The following is a 13,451-nucleotide window of genomic DNA, read 5'->3' as shown; positions in this document are numbered from 1 at the left end:
CAGCCGTAAAACCGTTGTTACTGCATTGCCAGCTTTGGGTCATTGCCCAAATGCCAGTACAGAACTTGGCTTGTACCTCCTGTTCCAAGCTAAAGATGCACCTTAGAGACCAGCACCAAGCACCCTATTCCTGATAATAGCTGGGCTCCTACAAATGTGCCTCTAAGCACTACTGTTACTGACAGCTGAGGGGGAGTCTTAGTGAGTCATCTGTTGCAAGTCCTATTGCCTGATGCCGCGGATTTATGGTTTAGCTGGTGACCATGGGGTCTCTGGACATGATTCTGTTTTTATCACCCCAGCGCTCCCTTCATCTACTTAGTTCTTCTGTCATGAGGTTCTTAGTGGCATCACAAGCTCTGAGCTTGGGTGGCTTGTCACCAAAGAAAGGGAGTTGGAATTTCCCTTCATGACAGCCTTGCACACTGAACTTGTCGTTCCAACCCACACCTTGGATGTCTCACCTTGAAATGCTGCCTGTTTGCATTCCAGGTGCCAGCAAAGTCTGGTTGAATCATTACGACAGACTGATACTCCGGCGGGGGTGTCCTGTCGCGTGCTAAGCTGATCGTTCGTCGCAGTGTCCCCAACCCCACAGTGCACTTCACTTCTGACTCGCGCTCTGTCTCTAAGCACTGGGGTAGGCCTGCACCATGCCCTCACATGAGTCCTATTGGACAGTGTTATATCAGCCATGTTTAATCACCAACAATTTTAACATGTGGCTTTTAGCCTTGATAGAATATTTAGGGCCTAGAGTTAGAGGTCATAAATCCAGGCCCTGGGGTATGTACCACTGAGGTAATGTGATCAAACAGCAAAATCTCGTCTGGTTGAAACACACAGCAACAGGCTTTCTCTGCAACTCACATAGCGGCCTGTGGTAAAAAACCCACACTTATGTTCCAGCAAAATGCCATCCACTGAAAAGGGATGCTGATTAAATAATTTGTTCAGGTTTAAGTGGACACTGTTGAAATAAAAATAATCCTATTCAGCACAACACCCATTTTACTAACGAACGGGATTATGGAGTTCATGGAATGGAAAATTCATAAAATTTAACACTTCCAAATCGCCATAGGTCCAGTTCATACATTGCTGTCTAGTGCACTGCATTGTTTTCTTCTTGTCCTTCCAACCCCTTCAAATGATTTCTAATGCATTGAAAGATCGCAGTGTGAAGGGATGTCGATTTGCTCTTCATTGATGTCATTTTCGTTCTGATTGCCCCCTCCTCTGCCCGGTCAGAAAAAATGGTTCATAAGCTTGATGCTGGTAAAATTGAGTGAGGTTCTGTTGTGTTCCCTGTGTTACTACTAGCACCTGAGCTTGTTAAACCTGGATTTTTTAAACTCAGAAACTTTCCGCCATTTCCTTTTGCATTTCATTCCTCTTGGAATGCGACGCGAGACTGACGGCTTTCATGCAGGGTCCCTTTTCATTTATAGTCCTCTTGCCTTTCTCATTCTCTGGCATCGGTGGTGTTTCCAACACTGCAAGGGAAGAGTTAAAACTTGAACATACTGTTTCCAGTATGAAGTGGTGCTGGGTTTTGTCGCTTTATTTGTGCATGTGTAACTGCCTTGTGAACTCCCCTCTAAACAAAGCCCAGGACAGGAATAAACATGTAGGGCTTTGATACACCCCCAGAATGCATCTGGAAATGCTTTTGGCCTGATCCTGCACAGTTTCCATGACCTCCAAGCTCCAAGGGAACTGATTAGGAGGAGGGAAAGGAAAACACCAGGAATATTCAAGTGGTGTGAGCAATGAGAGATTCCAAATTGCCATTGGCAGCGCACTGTCCATGCCTAGTGCCTTTGCAGAGTCACTTTCATGTCCTGCTGCAGGGGAGCCGCCCCCCCCCCTTTGCAGAAAATATGTCCCCCCTGAAAGAACTGAATCTAAACTCCCATTGTACTTTGCCTTTCCCTGTCTTGCACCTCGGCTTTTGGGCACCTTAACGCGGCTCTGAGTGCTCAGTTGCAGAAGTCAGGGTTGGCAGTGGGCCATCAGTGTGCACAGTTCCTATGGCTGCATTGACCTGGGAGCAGAGCCTTGCTGATTCGATAGAAGGCTGCTTTAGTATGTTGCCGAAGCTGATCTGTTCTCTACACAACCGAGGCCAGCACCAGCGGCTGATTAGGGTTTTGCCTGTTTCCTTTCACACATTTCCCTTTGATGCCCATATCTCTGCAGCTTTAGAAAAGCACTGAGGTGGGGGCAGGTGGGCCAGAGGTCGGCACGCACTGTTCCCAGCATTAATGAAGCCGCTGGAACGTGCATTGTGTCAAGGTGCTAGGTACAGGAGATCAGGTGATTGATAGCTGCTTGAGAAAGCTCCTTTGTACTTTGTTTGTTCCTCCTTTGCACTGTATTTCCTCCTCAGCTCTCTGCCTTTCGGACTCCCCAGGCAGCTGCCAGGTTGGCTGGTTTGAGTGAGTTGCTGACCCCGGAGGAGCCAGGCATTTGCCCTTCCAGAGGTTTTAGTGCCGTGAAGGAGACTCACAACAGGGATCCAGCGATTGGGAACGGTGCTAGGGCAGCACAATATAGTGGTGGGGAGGTATTGGGTATCCTAGGGAGTGTGAACAAACGGCCCCAGAAGGTAAACTCGATGCCAGGAATCTTGGCCCCGTGCCTTTACCTACTGGGCTAGGGGTCTGACTTTATTCAGGGCTTGTCTACACTTGAGGGGGCTGCACTGCTGTAGCTGCCCTACTGCAGACAGCCCAACTGGACACAAGGGGGTGCTGTACTGGTGTGACTCACTGTTCATGCTAGTGTGGTGTGTCTGCACTCAGGTCTTGCACTAGTGCAGCTACAAGTGTGAAAAATCCCCAGTCTTCAGAACCATACCTGTCAGTCAGAAAATAGACACGCTAGGATCTACTGAGCTGACTGAGTTCCCTTCCTGAGAGCATAGTGGAGTGTAAAACCAGGGCCTCCCCACTTACGGCTGCTAAGAGCCTGGTTTTACCTCACTGTCCACAGCCAATGCCCCTGTACACAGATCAGCTGTATTGGGAGACCAGCTCTTCATCTAGCTAACCCACTGCACACAAACACCTGATTCAGGCATGCAGTTGTGCTAAATGCGAACGCAAATCAATGGCACCATTCTAACACCGGTTTGGATGCACAATTGCTCATGCATATTTTTGAATGTCAAGCCCGAAAAGCCTCCTGACGTTAAAGGCCCAATGGTATTTCCCCTCCAAATCAATGATGTCAAGCTGTTCTCAGCATCCCAGCCAATGTGGAGAGTCTTCAGATATGTTAAGGGCTGTTATAAAGAGACTGTGCTCAGTTGTTTTTCACTGCCACTGAAGGTAGGACCACGAGTAATCAGCTTAATCTTCAGCAAGGGAGATTTAGGTTAGATATTGGAAAACCTTTCTAATTCTAAGAGTGTCCGAACTCTGGAATAGGCCTCCTAGGGAGGTTGTAGAATCCTCGCTTGGGAGAGTTTTTAAGAACAAACTGGACAAACACCTGCCAGGAATGGTCTAGGTTTACCTGGTCTTGCCTCACAACATGGGGCTGGACTTGATGACCTTTGAACATCCCTTCCAGGCCTACATTTCTATTAGTCCACCTTCCTAATTTCCCCCTGAGGATTCATCTGGGGACTGGATTCTTCTTCGCTTCCTGCCTTGACCTATTGGTAGTGCTGTGTGTGCTGCTACCCAGCTGCCGCGGCCCTTGCCAGCAGTGGTGGCATTTTGGTGGTGTGCTGTATTTGATCCATGTATTGGGCATCTTGACAGCACCTGTATTTTTTTTTCCCCAGCGACCTCTCAGTGCAAGATCCTGAAGTGTAACTCTGAGTTCTGGGCGGCCACATCTGGCTCTCACCACCTGGGCACGGAGGAGGCACCGGAGTTCTGCACGGCGCTCCGCACCTACGCCCACTGCACCCGCCGCACGGCTCGCACTTGTAGGGGGGACCTGGCCTACCACTCCGCCGTTCATGGCATAGATGACCTCATGGTCCAACACAACTGCTCCAAAGATGGCCCCACCTCGCAGCCTCGCCTCCGAACACTACCCCCCGGGGACAGCCAGGAGCGCTCCGACAGCCCAGAGATCTGCCACTACGAGAAGAGCTTTCACAAGCACTCAGCCCCCCCAAACTACACCCACTGCGGGCTCTTTGGGGACCCCCACCTCAGGACTTTCACAGACAGCTTCCAGACCTGCAAAGTGCAGGGGGCTTGGCCACTCATAGACAATAACTACCTGAATGTCCAGGTCACCAACACGCCGGTGCTACCCGGGTCCTCAGCGACTGCGACGACCAAGGTAAAGGCATGGGGCGGGTGGGCAGCCCCTTGGGGGATGGCGATGTTCTGACACTGCCCCCTTGGGGTTACCTTTTGAATCACCTTTTTTCCCCACTGCCTTCCACAAAAGGGCCCCAGAAAGCTGTTGAGTCTCATCCACAAGTGCCAGGTTATCCAGTGGATTGAGACCAACTCCGAGCCACCACAAGTACAGGGTCCTGGCCAGAAAATCAAGCCCCTCTCCCTGGACTCTCTGCTCTCAAACTCCTGGTTCCCCACTCCTCTGCCCCCCTAGATGGACTCTGGTTTCTCACCACTGCATCTGGCCCCCCTCAGATTGCTGAGCATTGTCAGAGGAGACGTATCATTCCTGGCGTAGGCCTAGGTTGTGAAGAAAGGGTCAGATCATGAACAGGACCAGCTCTACTGTTTTCGCCGCCCCAAGAAGCACACCGAATTGCCGCCGTGGATGGTGGGGGCAGTCCATGTGCCGTTAGGGCGGCACGTGCGTTTCTGCTGCAGCGGCAATTCAGCGGGAGCTTCCGTCTTCAGCCAGAAGACAGAAGCTGCGCCGCCGCGGACAGCTGAACATAGAAGCTGTTGCCAAATTGCCGCTGCCGCAGAAATGCGTGTTCTGCCCTAACAGCACACAGACTGGCCCCGCCATCCGCAGCAGCAATTCAGCACACTGCTTGGGGCCAAAAACGCGCGGACTGCCGCCCCAAGCACCTGCTTGGAATGCTGGTGCCTGGAGCCAGCCCTGATCATGAAGGGGGCAGGCCCAAGGATCTAAGGCTGGCAGCACCCCCAGAAGGGCAAATCAGAAACACACGTCTTTCCCTTTTGCCCTTCCCCCCATGGCATTGCAGATGTGATTGTTCCAGCCCTCCTGGCCAGATTCCTTTGCAGGGCACTGCGACACTCCCATTCAGGGATGGGAACAGCAGGCAGATGACAAGGTGCCAGAGGTGGCTGGCAACAAGTAAAACTCGCTGAACCCGCCCTCCTGTTTATTTTGTGGCCTGTGCAAAGTGGCAGAGATGGCAGCTGAAGGAGCCTGCAGCAAGGTGAAAACTCACCTTCTTGCCAAGGCTCCCACTGCAAGAAAGAGAGAGCGAGAGGTCCCGTGCTCTTTGTGCAAATCTCCTGTCCTGTCTAGTTGTCCCAGGCCCTACACTCCGGAGTGGGGCGGATAACAAGCAGTTTGTCAGTTGCAGAAGAACGATGGTGCTATTTGTGTCTCTCTGCAGAGACCCCCAGCGGGTGGGGGGAATTCGGCCCCGTATGTTAGTGGCTTCCTTGGCTGTGTCCTTTTAATTTTGAGGCGAATGTTGTGCCAGCACCGAGGCTAGAAGCCCTCTCTTCATTTCCAGAGCAGGCTGAGTGTGGGAAATCTCTCTGTGTTGCCTCAAAGCCTGATGGGCAGGCGCCATCTGGAGAGAAGAGCGAGTCACTCACTATCCAAGGCTAGGTTTGACCCACACGGCTGTAGGGTGGTCACCTTTGTTGCTCTCTGCTGACCAGCATTTGATTTGAACCAGTCACCTTAAGGTGAAAGATTTCAGAGTAGCAGACGTGTTAGTCTGTGTCAGCAGAAAGGACAGGAGTACTTGTGGCACCTTAGAAACTAACACATTTCTCTGAGCATAAGCACGAAAGCTTATGCTCAAATAAATTTGTTAGTCTCTAAGGTGCCACAAGTACTCCTGTTCTTTTTTCTTAAGGTGAAAGGCTCCCTGCCCAGTCTGCCTGAACCATCCAGCCCCAGCAAGACTCTCAACCTTCTCATCCATCCACCCCCTCACAACCAACCACAGTTTTAATGCCAGAGGAGAAGAAAACCTGGTGGAGGTGGGGGAGCCTCAGGGATCATGTTCCCTTGTCACCATCTCCATACTGCTCTGGCTTTGTGTGTGTGGCGATGCCTCCTGGTGGCTGGTCCCCCGGGGAGGATAAGTCACCTGGCATGCTGTAGGACCTATGATGGGTAAGAGAGAGTGTTAGCTCACATGGGAAAGCCTGTGGTTTGGAGCTGAAGAGCTGGGTTTCTAGTGCTGGCTTCCCAGCTGCTTTAGCTAGTAATTGTGTCTGTGGTCAGGATGAGGCATTTTGTGGGGCGCAGTCTGTTCTCGCTGCGCTGTGGCAGCCAAGATAAATGTTCTCCAGGGACCGGGTGCAGCACTGAGTAAATCCAGTGGCAAATGCCTAGTTGTAGCACAATGGAACTCAAAGTGACATGGCTTAAGTGTTAAATCCCGCTTCTGCTTGAGGACGGCTTTGGAGCTGAGGGATGCTGTGGCTGAATTCCTCTTTGCTGCATGAGCGCTAAAGCTGGAAGGGAACTCATTTCAGCTACCCTGACACAGAGGAAAGGTAGGGTGGATGGTAAGAAGGGATCTGCGTGCTTTGCAGGCCTTTAGGGAGCATGGATCCTTGTCTGGCCCTTTTCACAGTACTCCGGGGGGGACTGAGGAGAGGTTTGCCACCATCCCTCTTTAGAGTGGGAAGCATCACAGTTTCAATGAAGGCTGGCCAGCAGCTTGCAGGGCCTTTAGGTCCTGGAACTTATTTGGGGCGCTGCACCATTTTGCGTCAGGACTGTGGTGCTGAGAAGTGATGAGTCATCGCTCAGGGTGGCGACTCAGCAAGTTTACCCAGCAGGAAGAGTTGTTGGAACAGGCAGCCCTCGCTCCGCAGGTTGGCTCCAAGGCAGATGGTGTCTGTGTGCATCTAGGCTTTCGCGCTGGTGCTGTTCACTGGAGCAGGGTGTTCTCAGCGAGAGGATACAACCTCTAGTAACCTGGTGCATACCTGCCAACACCTGAAAGCTTTAATAGAGATATCTGGCGAGGAAAACAGGGACACACCTTTTAACTCCAGTTAAACCCTTCCGACTAGGAGAGTCTTCTGCAGGGACAAAGAAATGGGAACTGTGCTGCTGCCAAAATAGGGCCTAGGGTGGCTGGTGTTTTGTGGATAGCCTTGGCTGTGCGAGGAAGTATTACCTAGAATTCCCCACTGTTCCCACCACCAGTTCAGCTCCGTCAGTGGGAACCCGGGTACATAAACAGGGCTCCAGGAGGCTGCAGGGATTTTAAGCCCTGTGTTTTGTAAAGCTACGCTGGGCAGGGTTGAAGGCTGATCTGCGTTACAGCTCCCCCATTGCTATGCTAAGTGGGACTGAACTGGTGGGAGCAGCAATGGGAAATCTGGGGCAGAATGGCTGGTGCAGATCCCTCGCAGGGGGAGAGCCAAGGGGAATGCCCATTGGGAGCCATTTGAAACTGGTGTTTGTCCCAGAAGCAATGTAAATAAATAGCAGGATGTATCCAAATGTCCCAGGGGTCAGATCCAGGAGCCTGGTTGTCAGGTGTGTATTTTAGATCCAGATTGGAACTTCACTAAGGTTTTGAGAGCACTTTGGTTCAGACACATCCCTAATAAATAGACTCCGTATAAGCTCTAATCTCCCTGTAAGCTCTCCTATGAGGTATTAAAACCTGTTGTAGCCTGACAGGGAAATCCCAGCTAGAGAGAGGGGGTCAGCCTGAGCACAGAACTGGGAGCCAGAAACACCTGGGAGTCTAACCGCCATCTTGCTGCGTGGTCTTGAGCAAGTCCCTTTTCCTCTCTGTGGTCGTACCACAGATACCCCTCTGGCTCACAGGCTTATCCAAGGGACCTGCAGCGAATTGAAGAAGGGAAGCATGAGCCAAGTCTCAAGAACAATTAATAGGCCAGTGGCTTGGGGACATGACACATATTAACCGGGGATAATCAGTGGACTTTCCTCTCCCTCCCCCTCTGCTCCCAGGGTCACAGCTCAGCTCCAACAAGTAACTTCTTTAGGATTTGGCAGAGTGACCTTTGGGTTCTAATCCTGTCTCTGGTTCCTTCCTGTGTGTAGCTGATATGCCCCTTGATGCATCCGCCTGTAGGCTGAAGCCTGGTGGCCTTGTGCATAAAATGGGGAAATCTCGTAGTGGGAACTTTGTGCTTGTGGAATTTAAAATGCCCCAAAAGACTGATTCTCCATGTTCCAAACCGCTTCCGGAGGCACATGGTGGTGGTTGATGAATGAACCAGTCAGGCCTAAACCCCCTTGTATTCATTAATGAGATGTACTGGTGGCTGAGCTCAACGGGGTTATCAGCGTTGGTTAATGCCCCCTTCTCTCTCCTCCCTTTCCCCTTATAGCTCACCATCATCTTCAAGAGCTTCCAAGAGTGCGTGGACCAGAAAGTGTACCAGGCGGAGATGGACGAGCTCCCAGCAGCCTTCGCCGACGGCTCCAAGAACGGCGGCGATAAGCATGGCGCCAACAGCTTGAAGATCACCGAGAAGGTGTCTGGCCAGCACATTGAGATCCAAGCCAAGTACATCGGCACCACCATTGTGGTGAGGCAGGTGGGCCGTTACCTCACCTTCGCTGTGCGCATGCCCGAGGAGGTAGTGAACGCCGTGGAGGACAGGGACAACCAAGGCCTTTACCTCTGCCTCCGGGGCTGCCCCCTTAACCAACAGATTGACTTCCAGACCTTCCGCTCTGCTCAGGGCACGGAAGGCCGGGCTCGCAGGAAAGGGCTCAGCCTCCCCTCCTCCCCCGAGATCTTCACCTACGAAACGGCCATGGCCAAGTGCCGGGAGAAGCTCCCCGTGGAGGACCTGTACTTCCAGTCCTGCGTCTTCGACCTTCTGACCACGGGGGACGTCAACTTCACCCTGGCGGCTTATTATGCTTTTGAGGACGTGAAGATGCTTCATTCCAACAAGGACAAGCTGCACCTCTATGAAAGGACACGGGAGCTGAGCCCAGGCAACACTGCCCCCCCGGGGCATCCCCAGGCCCTCCCTGCCCTCTGGGTGGTGCTGGTGTGTCTGAGTCGGTGCTGGTCAGTGTTCCTATAGATGTGACCGGGGTGGGAAGTGGGGGAGAGCTCAGCAGGAGGGGACGATGGTCTGTGCTGGATGAGGAGAGATTGAACAGCAGGTCCGGCTGGGAGCTAAAGAATCAGCCCCTGTCCTCAGAGTTAGACCCCCTGGCATGTCATGGGCTTGCCCCAGAGAGCAGCCAGACCTCGTGTAGCCCTTCTCCTCTTCATGTGGGTGAGGAGGGTGGGATGCCCCCGCCTCCTCCAAGTGCTCCCTCGTGGTACTGCAAACAGTTGTGGTGGCTGTGATGTTGGCATTTGTGAAAGTGACTTCATGTTAGGAGAGTTGGCGGCTGCTGCTGCCTGAGAGGAAGGGACAGTACCCCCGCTGGTCAGGATGGCATGCTGGCGAGATGGGCCCATGCCTAGAGACCGTCACGGGACGCAGAGACAGGCTGTTTTCACACCTGCTTTGCTCACCGGCCCCGGCCCCACCATGTCTGAGTCGGTGCTGGTCAGTGTTCCTATAGATGTGACCGGGGTGGGAAGTGGGGGAGAGCTCAGCAGGAGGGGACGATGTGTGTGTGCAAACAGCTGGTGGTACTCACCTAAGCGGGGCCCGCCCCCTCCTGGGGCTCAGCTGGCTGCCTGTACAAATGCAGGTGCTAAACACCAGAGGAGCTGCAATGGTGCCCTCTGGGCGCTGGGCACACGTGGCGAGAGGGTGCAGGGGCAAGCAGTTGGCTGGAATGGATTCTATCGCTCGTTAAAGACCCTGTTCTTCCCAGCACCCGGCTCCCTGCAGATGTCCGAGGCGCACAGTTCATCCTTCGCTGAACGGCACCATTCCTGGGGGATGGGGAGAGTCAATCACGGATTGCTTTTGCTGTGCTACGCAGGGCGTCTGGGAGCTAATGGGATCCGGGAAATCCCATCCTGGCACATTAACACTCTGATTCACTTCATAGCCACAAGGTTGAATCCTTTGGGCCCTCCTCGCCTCCGAGATGCAAACGGAGAAACCTGGCCAGTATTCAAGTGGTTTCTGACATTTGCCTTTGGCCTGCCCCCAGCATTTGAAGTGCTCTTTGTGCCGTGGAAGGCCTTTGATTCCATTAACTCCCAGGGCACTCAGGCAAAGCGAGTGGGGAGGTGCCAGTGATCTCCCAGATTTGTACTTCAGAACGACTAGTCAGAGCTCCTCAAACCCCTCACTGACAGGCTGGAGTGTCGCCACCTCTAGCCCTGTCCTTCTTCATCCCACCGGAGAGCAGCTGTGGGGCTGGGGCAGTGCCCAGGGAATGGGGGGGAATTTTGCTTGTTTGCTGCTAAGCCCCTGCTCCACTCCTAGTGATGTCATTTCAGACCGGTTACACCTTAGTTCTTCCTGGCTTGATTCTGAGGAGGGCACTGTTTGAAAATCCAGCCGGGGCAGACCCTGAGGAATCCCAGCTGTCCAAAGGCTCTGTTCCCTGGCAGTAAGCGATCAATAGTCTCCCCTACCAGGGATGCAGTGCCCCTTCCCCTTCTCCGTGTGCTTCTGGGATTTGCCTCATGGTTTGCTCAGCGAATGACGAGACCATCTGTTCCTCAGCCTGGAGCTGGGACACCTCTAGGGGAATGCTCCATCATTCCCCCAGCAGGAATTTCCCAGAGATCTCCCCAGAAGTGCAGGTAGATCACTGGGACAGCCAGCAATCATGGATGGTCTCTTGACGGCACCCAGAGAGCCAGTCCAGAGAGGAATGAGTGTATGACACACCCTGCAGCACATATAAACTAGTGTCACGTGCCTGTCTCCTGTAAATACTCAAGCAACTATCCATTGTGTCCTGCCAGCTCTCGACCTCCATTTGTAAAGCAGCAGAGAAATGCAACGTGTGTCATTGGGTGTAATATATAGTGTCTCTAATCTGTGGAGTCCTGGCGTGGGTCTCATGTGACTGTACAGATGAAGAGATGTAATAGGTTTTTAGGTGTTTAACAAAAAACAGAAAAGAAATAACGAAAAGATGTGTTTACTACTTCGCTCCTTGCTTTGTCCGCTGGTGGCCCGTGTTTCTGTTTAGGGCGATTTTAAAATAGGGATCTCACAATGTAGGGAGCTGGGGAGACCAACCACTGGAGGGTAAATCTACCAACTTGCTGGCCACAGAGCTCTTAGGGGGGCAGCTTGAAAAAGAAATAATTGAGACATTCTAAATTATCTGTATTTATAGTAGAGTAGCCTAGGTGCCCCAGCTAAGATCAGGACCCCATTCTGCTAGGTGCCATATAGGCACCTAGTAAGGGACAGTTGCTGCCTCAACTCAGATAAGGAAGGGAGGGGAAACTGAGGCACAGTTGATTAAATTACTTGCCCAGGGTAACGCAGCTGGGCAGTGTGAGAGCTAGGAACAAACCCAGGTCTCCTTTGTCCCAGTCCAGTCCACTAGACCATATTCCTCCTTAAGGCTCCGATAGTGGCTATGAACTGCTTGTTTCCAAGTTGGGTTTGATCCTGGCCATATGGTATGACCAATGGTCTATTTCTGCCAAGTTTAACAGCTTCCAACCTTGTTGGGTGAGCACAAGTCCTAGAAACTTTCCATTGCTGACAATGTGCATATGTGTCAGTGAGGGAACAACACTCTCCTAGTGTGTTTGGTAGCTAGCAGCAGGCAGGTCCTCTGGCTTCAGTGTGACTAGTTCCTTCACTACATAAAAATCAAATCTTTATTTCTCTTAGAAATTGGAGAGGTCAATATTTAAAGTCACATTATCTGCTTTATGGTGAGGCAGTGACACACCTGCTCCACACCTGGGTACCCCACAAATAATCCCAACTATATGGAGGGGTGGGACATGGAGCTGTCAGCACTACAGGATGAGTACTGCCCTGGGTAGGCAGCACCTCTGAGAGTGACATAGCTGTTAGTCAATCTGCTGTCAACGGTGCCACTTCCCAACATGGCAGCATAAGAGAGCGAGCTATGCCATGGTCAGAGCTACCCTCTGGAGGAGGAAAGTCCTCCATGATCTTGATTGTCTCTCCATAGCCCAGGCCCTCCCTAGTAGGTCAGTGCCCCAGTGGTGGTGGAATATATTACGGTGGTTGGGCTATCCCTCTTTTAGAAGCAAACAGTTAAGCACTTTATTTTGGTTGTGTTTGACCCAGTGTGGCCAAGGAAGACCTGATGTGGTTGGAATAAAAGCAAAAGATTTTGGTTTTGGGTGGGGTGGGGTGGGGGAAGAATCTCCTAACTGCTCCTTGTGTTTTTTGGACCCATGTGGGGTGTCACTGCATGTACATACTGTAAATTATTTATTGATGAAAATGCAAGTAAAGGTTCTCTCTCTTTTTTTTTCCCCTAGTGGGTGTTTTCCATCTGCCTTGCGTTGTGTTTGATTTTAATCGGGAAGGAAAAAGAAAAAAAGACATGAGAAAGTGTGATAACACTCTAAGGTACAGCCTGATAAGCTTCCACCTTCTTGTGGAATATTCTCACTCTGTGGCAAACCAGAGCCCCATTTTCCTTGCCATGAACCATCCTCAGCCACCTCCCCCATCTGGCTGGGATTGTCCTCCCATTTGGCAACATGGGAACGTTAGGATGACTGCAGCCTTCCAGGTTGAAAATCCACATGCTAGGACAGAGTGAGTCTTGGTCTCCCTCTAGTGGCTGGTCTACCTCAGAGGTTTAAAAGGTGCATGCTTTTAATGCTGAAGGGCCTAGGTTCAAACCCTGCTGTTGGCCCAACAGGGTGGGGGAGGGGGTGGTAGTCAGGTTTTGCCCTCTACTGGATGGAATCAGAACTGCACATTTTCATCATAGATTATCAGGTTTGGAAGTACCCCCTGCTCAAAGCTGGGCCCATCCCCAGACAGATTTTTACCCCAGTTCCCTCAATGGCCCCCTCAAGGATTAAACTCACAACCCTGGATTTAGCAGGCCAAGGCTCAAACCACTGAGCTGTCCCTCCCTCCATAATTAGCTTGTGGAACTCCCTTCCACTAGATACCTTTGGGGCCAAGGCTACAGTAAGATTGAAGGAAAGAATTAGCCATTGATATGGATTACAAAAACATTCAGTTATACAGAGGATGAAGAACATTTGATGTGAGATATACAGCCTTATGCTTCAGGGCATGAGCTATTCACTGCCTGCTGGGATTGAGGAAGAAACTTCCCTTATGGGCATCTTATTCTGTTGCCAGGTTCCTTGAATCTACCATCAAAGCACACGAACCAAACTTTGTCAGACTTCAGTTGAGATCCACCTAACTCGAACTGAGAGCAACCATTTCAAA

The 13,451-nt window shown here is 51.7% G+C and overlaps 2 protein-coding genes across 2 annotated transcripts in view; both read left to right on the top strand.

Annotated features, from left to right (window-relative positions):
- RGMA (repulsive guidance molecule BMP co-receptor a) overlaps positions 1 to 12,486 on the top strand; it is a 35,967-nt gene extending 23,481 nt beyond the window's left edge. The window contains exons 3-4 of the mRNA XM_050967412.1: positions 3,797 to 4,308; positions 8,487 to 12,486. Coding sequence (XP_050823369.1) covers positions 3,797 to 4,308; positions 8,487 to 9,197 — 1,223 coding nt within the window. The 3' untranslated portion in view covers positions 9,198 to 12,486. The remainder of the gene's footprint in view (positions 1 to 3,796; positions 4,309 to 8,486) is intronic.
- LOC127058035 (F-actin-capping protein subunit alpha-2-like) overlaps positions 1 to 13,451 on the top strand; it is a 348,126-nt gene that overhangs the window by 83,356 nt on the left and 251,319 nt on the right. The gene's annotated exons all lie outside the window — the stretch shown is intronic.

This window comes from Gopherus flavomarginatus, chromosome 9 (assembly GCF_025201925.1).
Source record: "Gopherus flavomarginatus isolate rGopFla2 chromosome 9, rGopFla2.mat.asm, whole genome shotgun sequence".
Lineage (NCBI taxonomy): Eukaryota > Metazoa > Chordata > Testudines > Testudinidae > Gopherus > Gopherus flavomarginatus.
The sequence above is the reverse complement of the archived record's forward strand: the minus strand, read 5'-3'. Positions and strand labels throughout refer to the sequence as shown.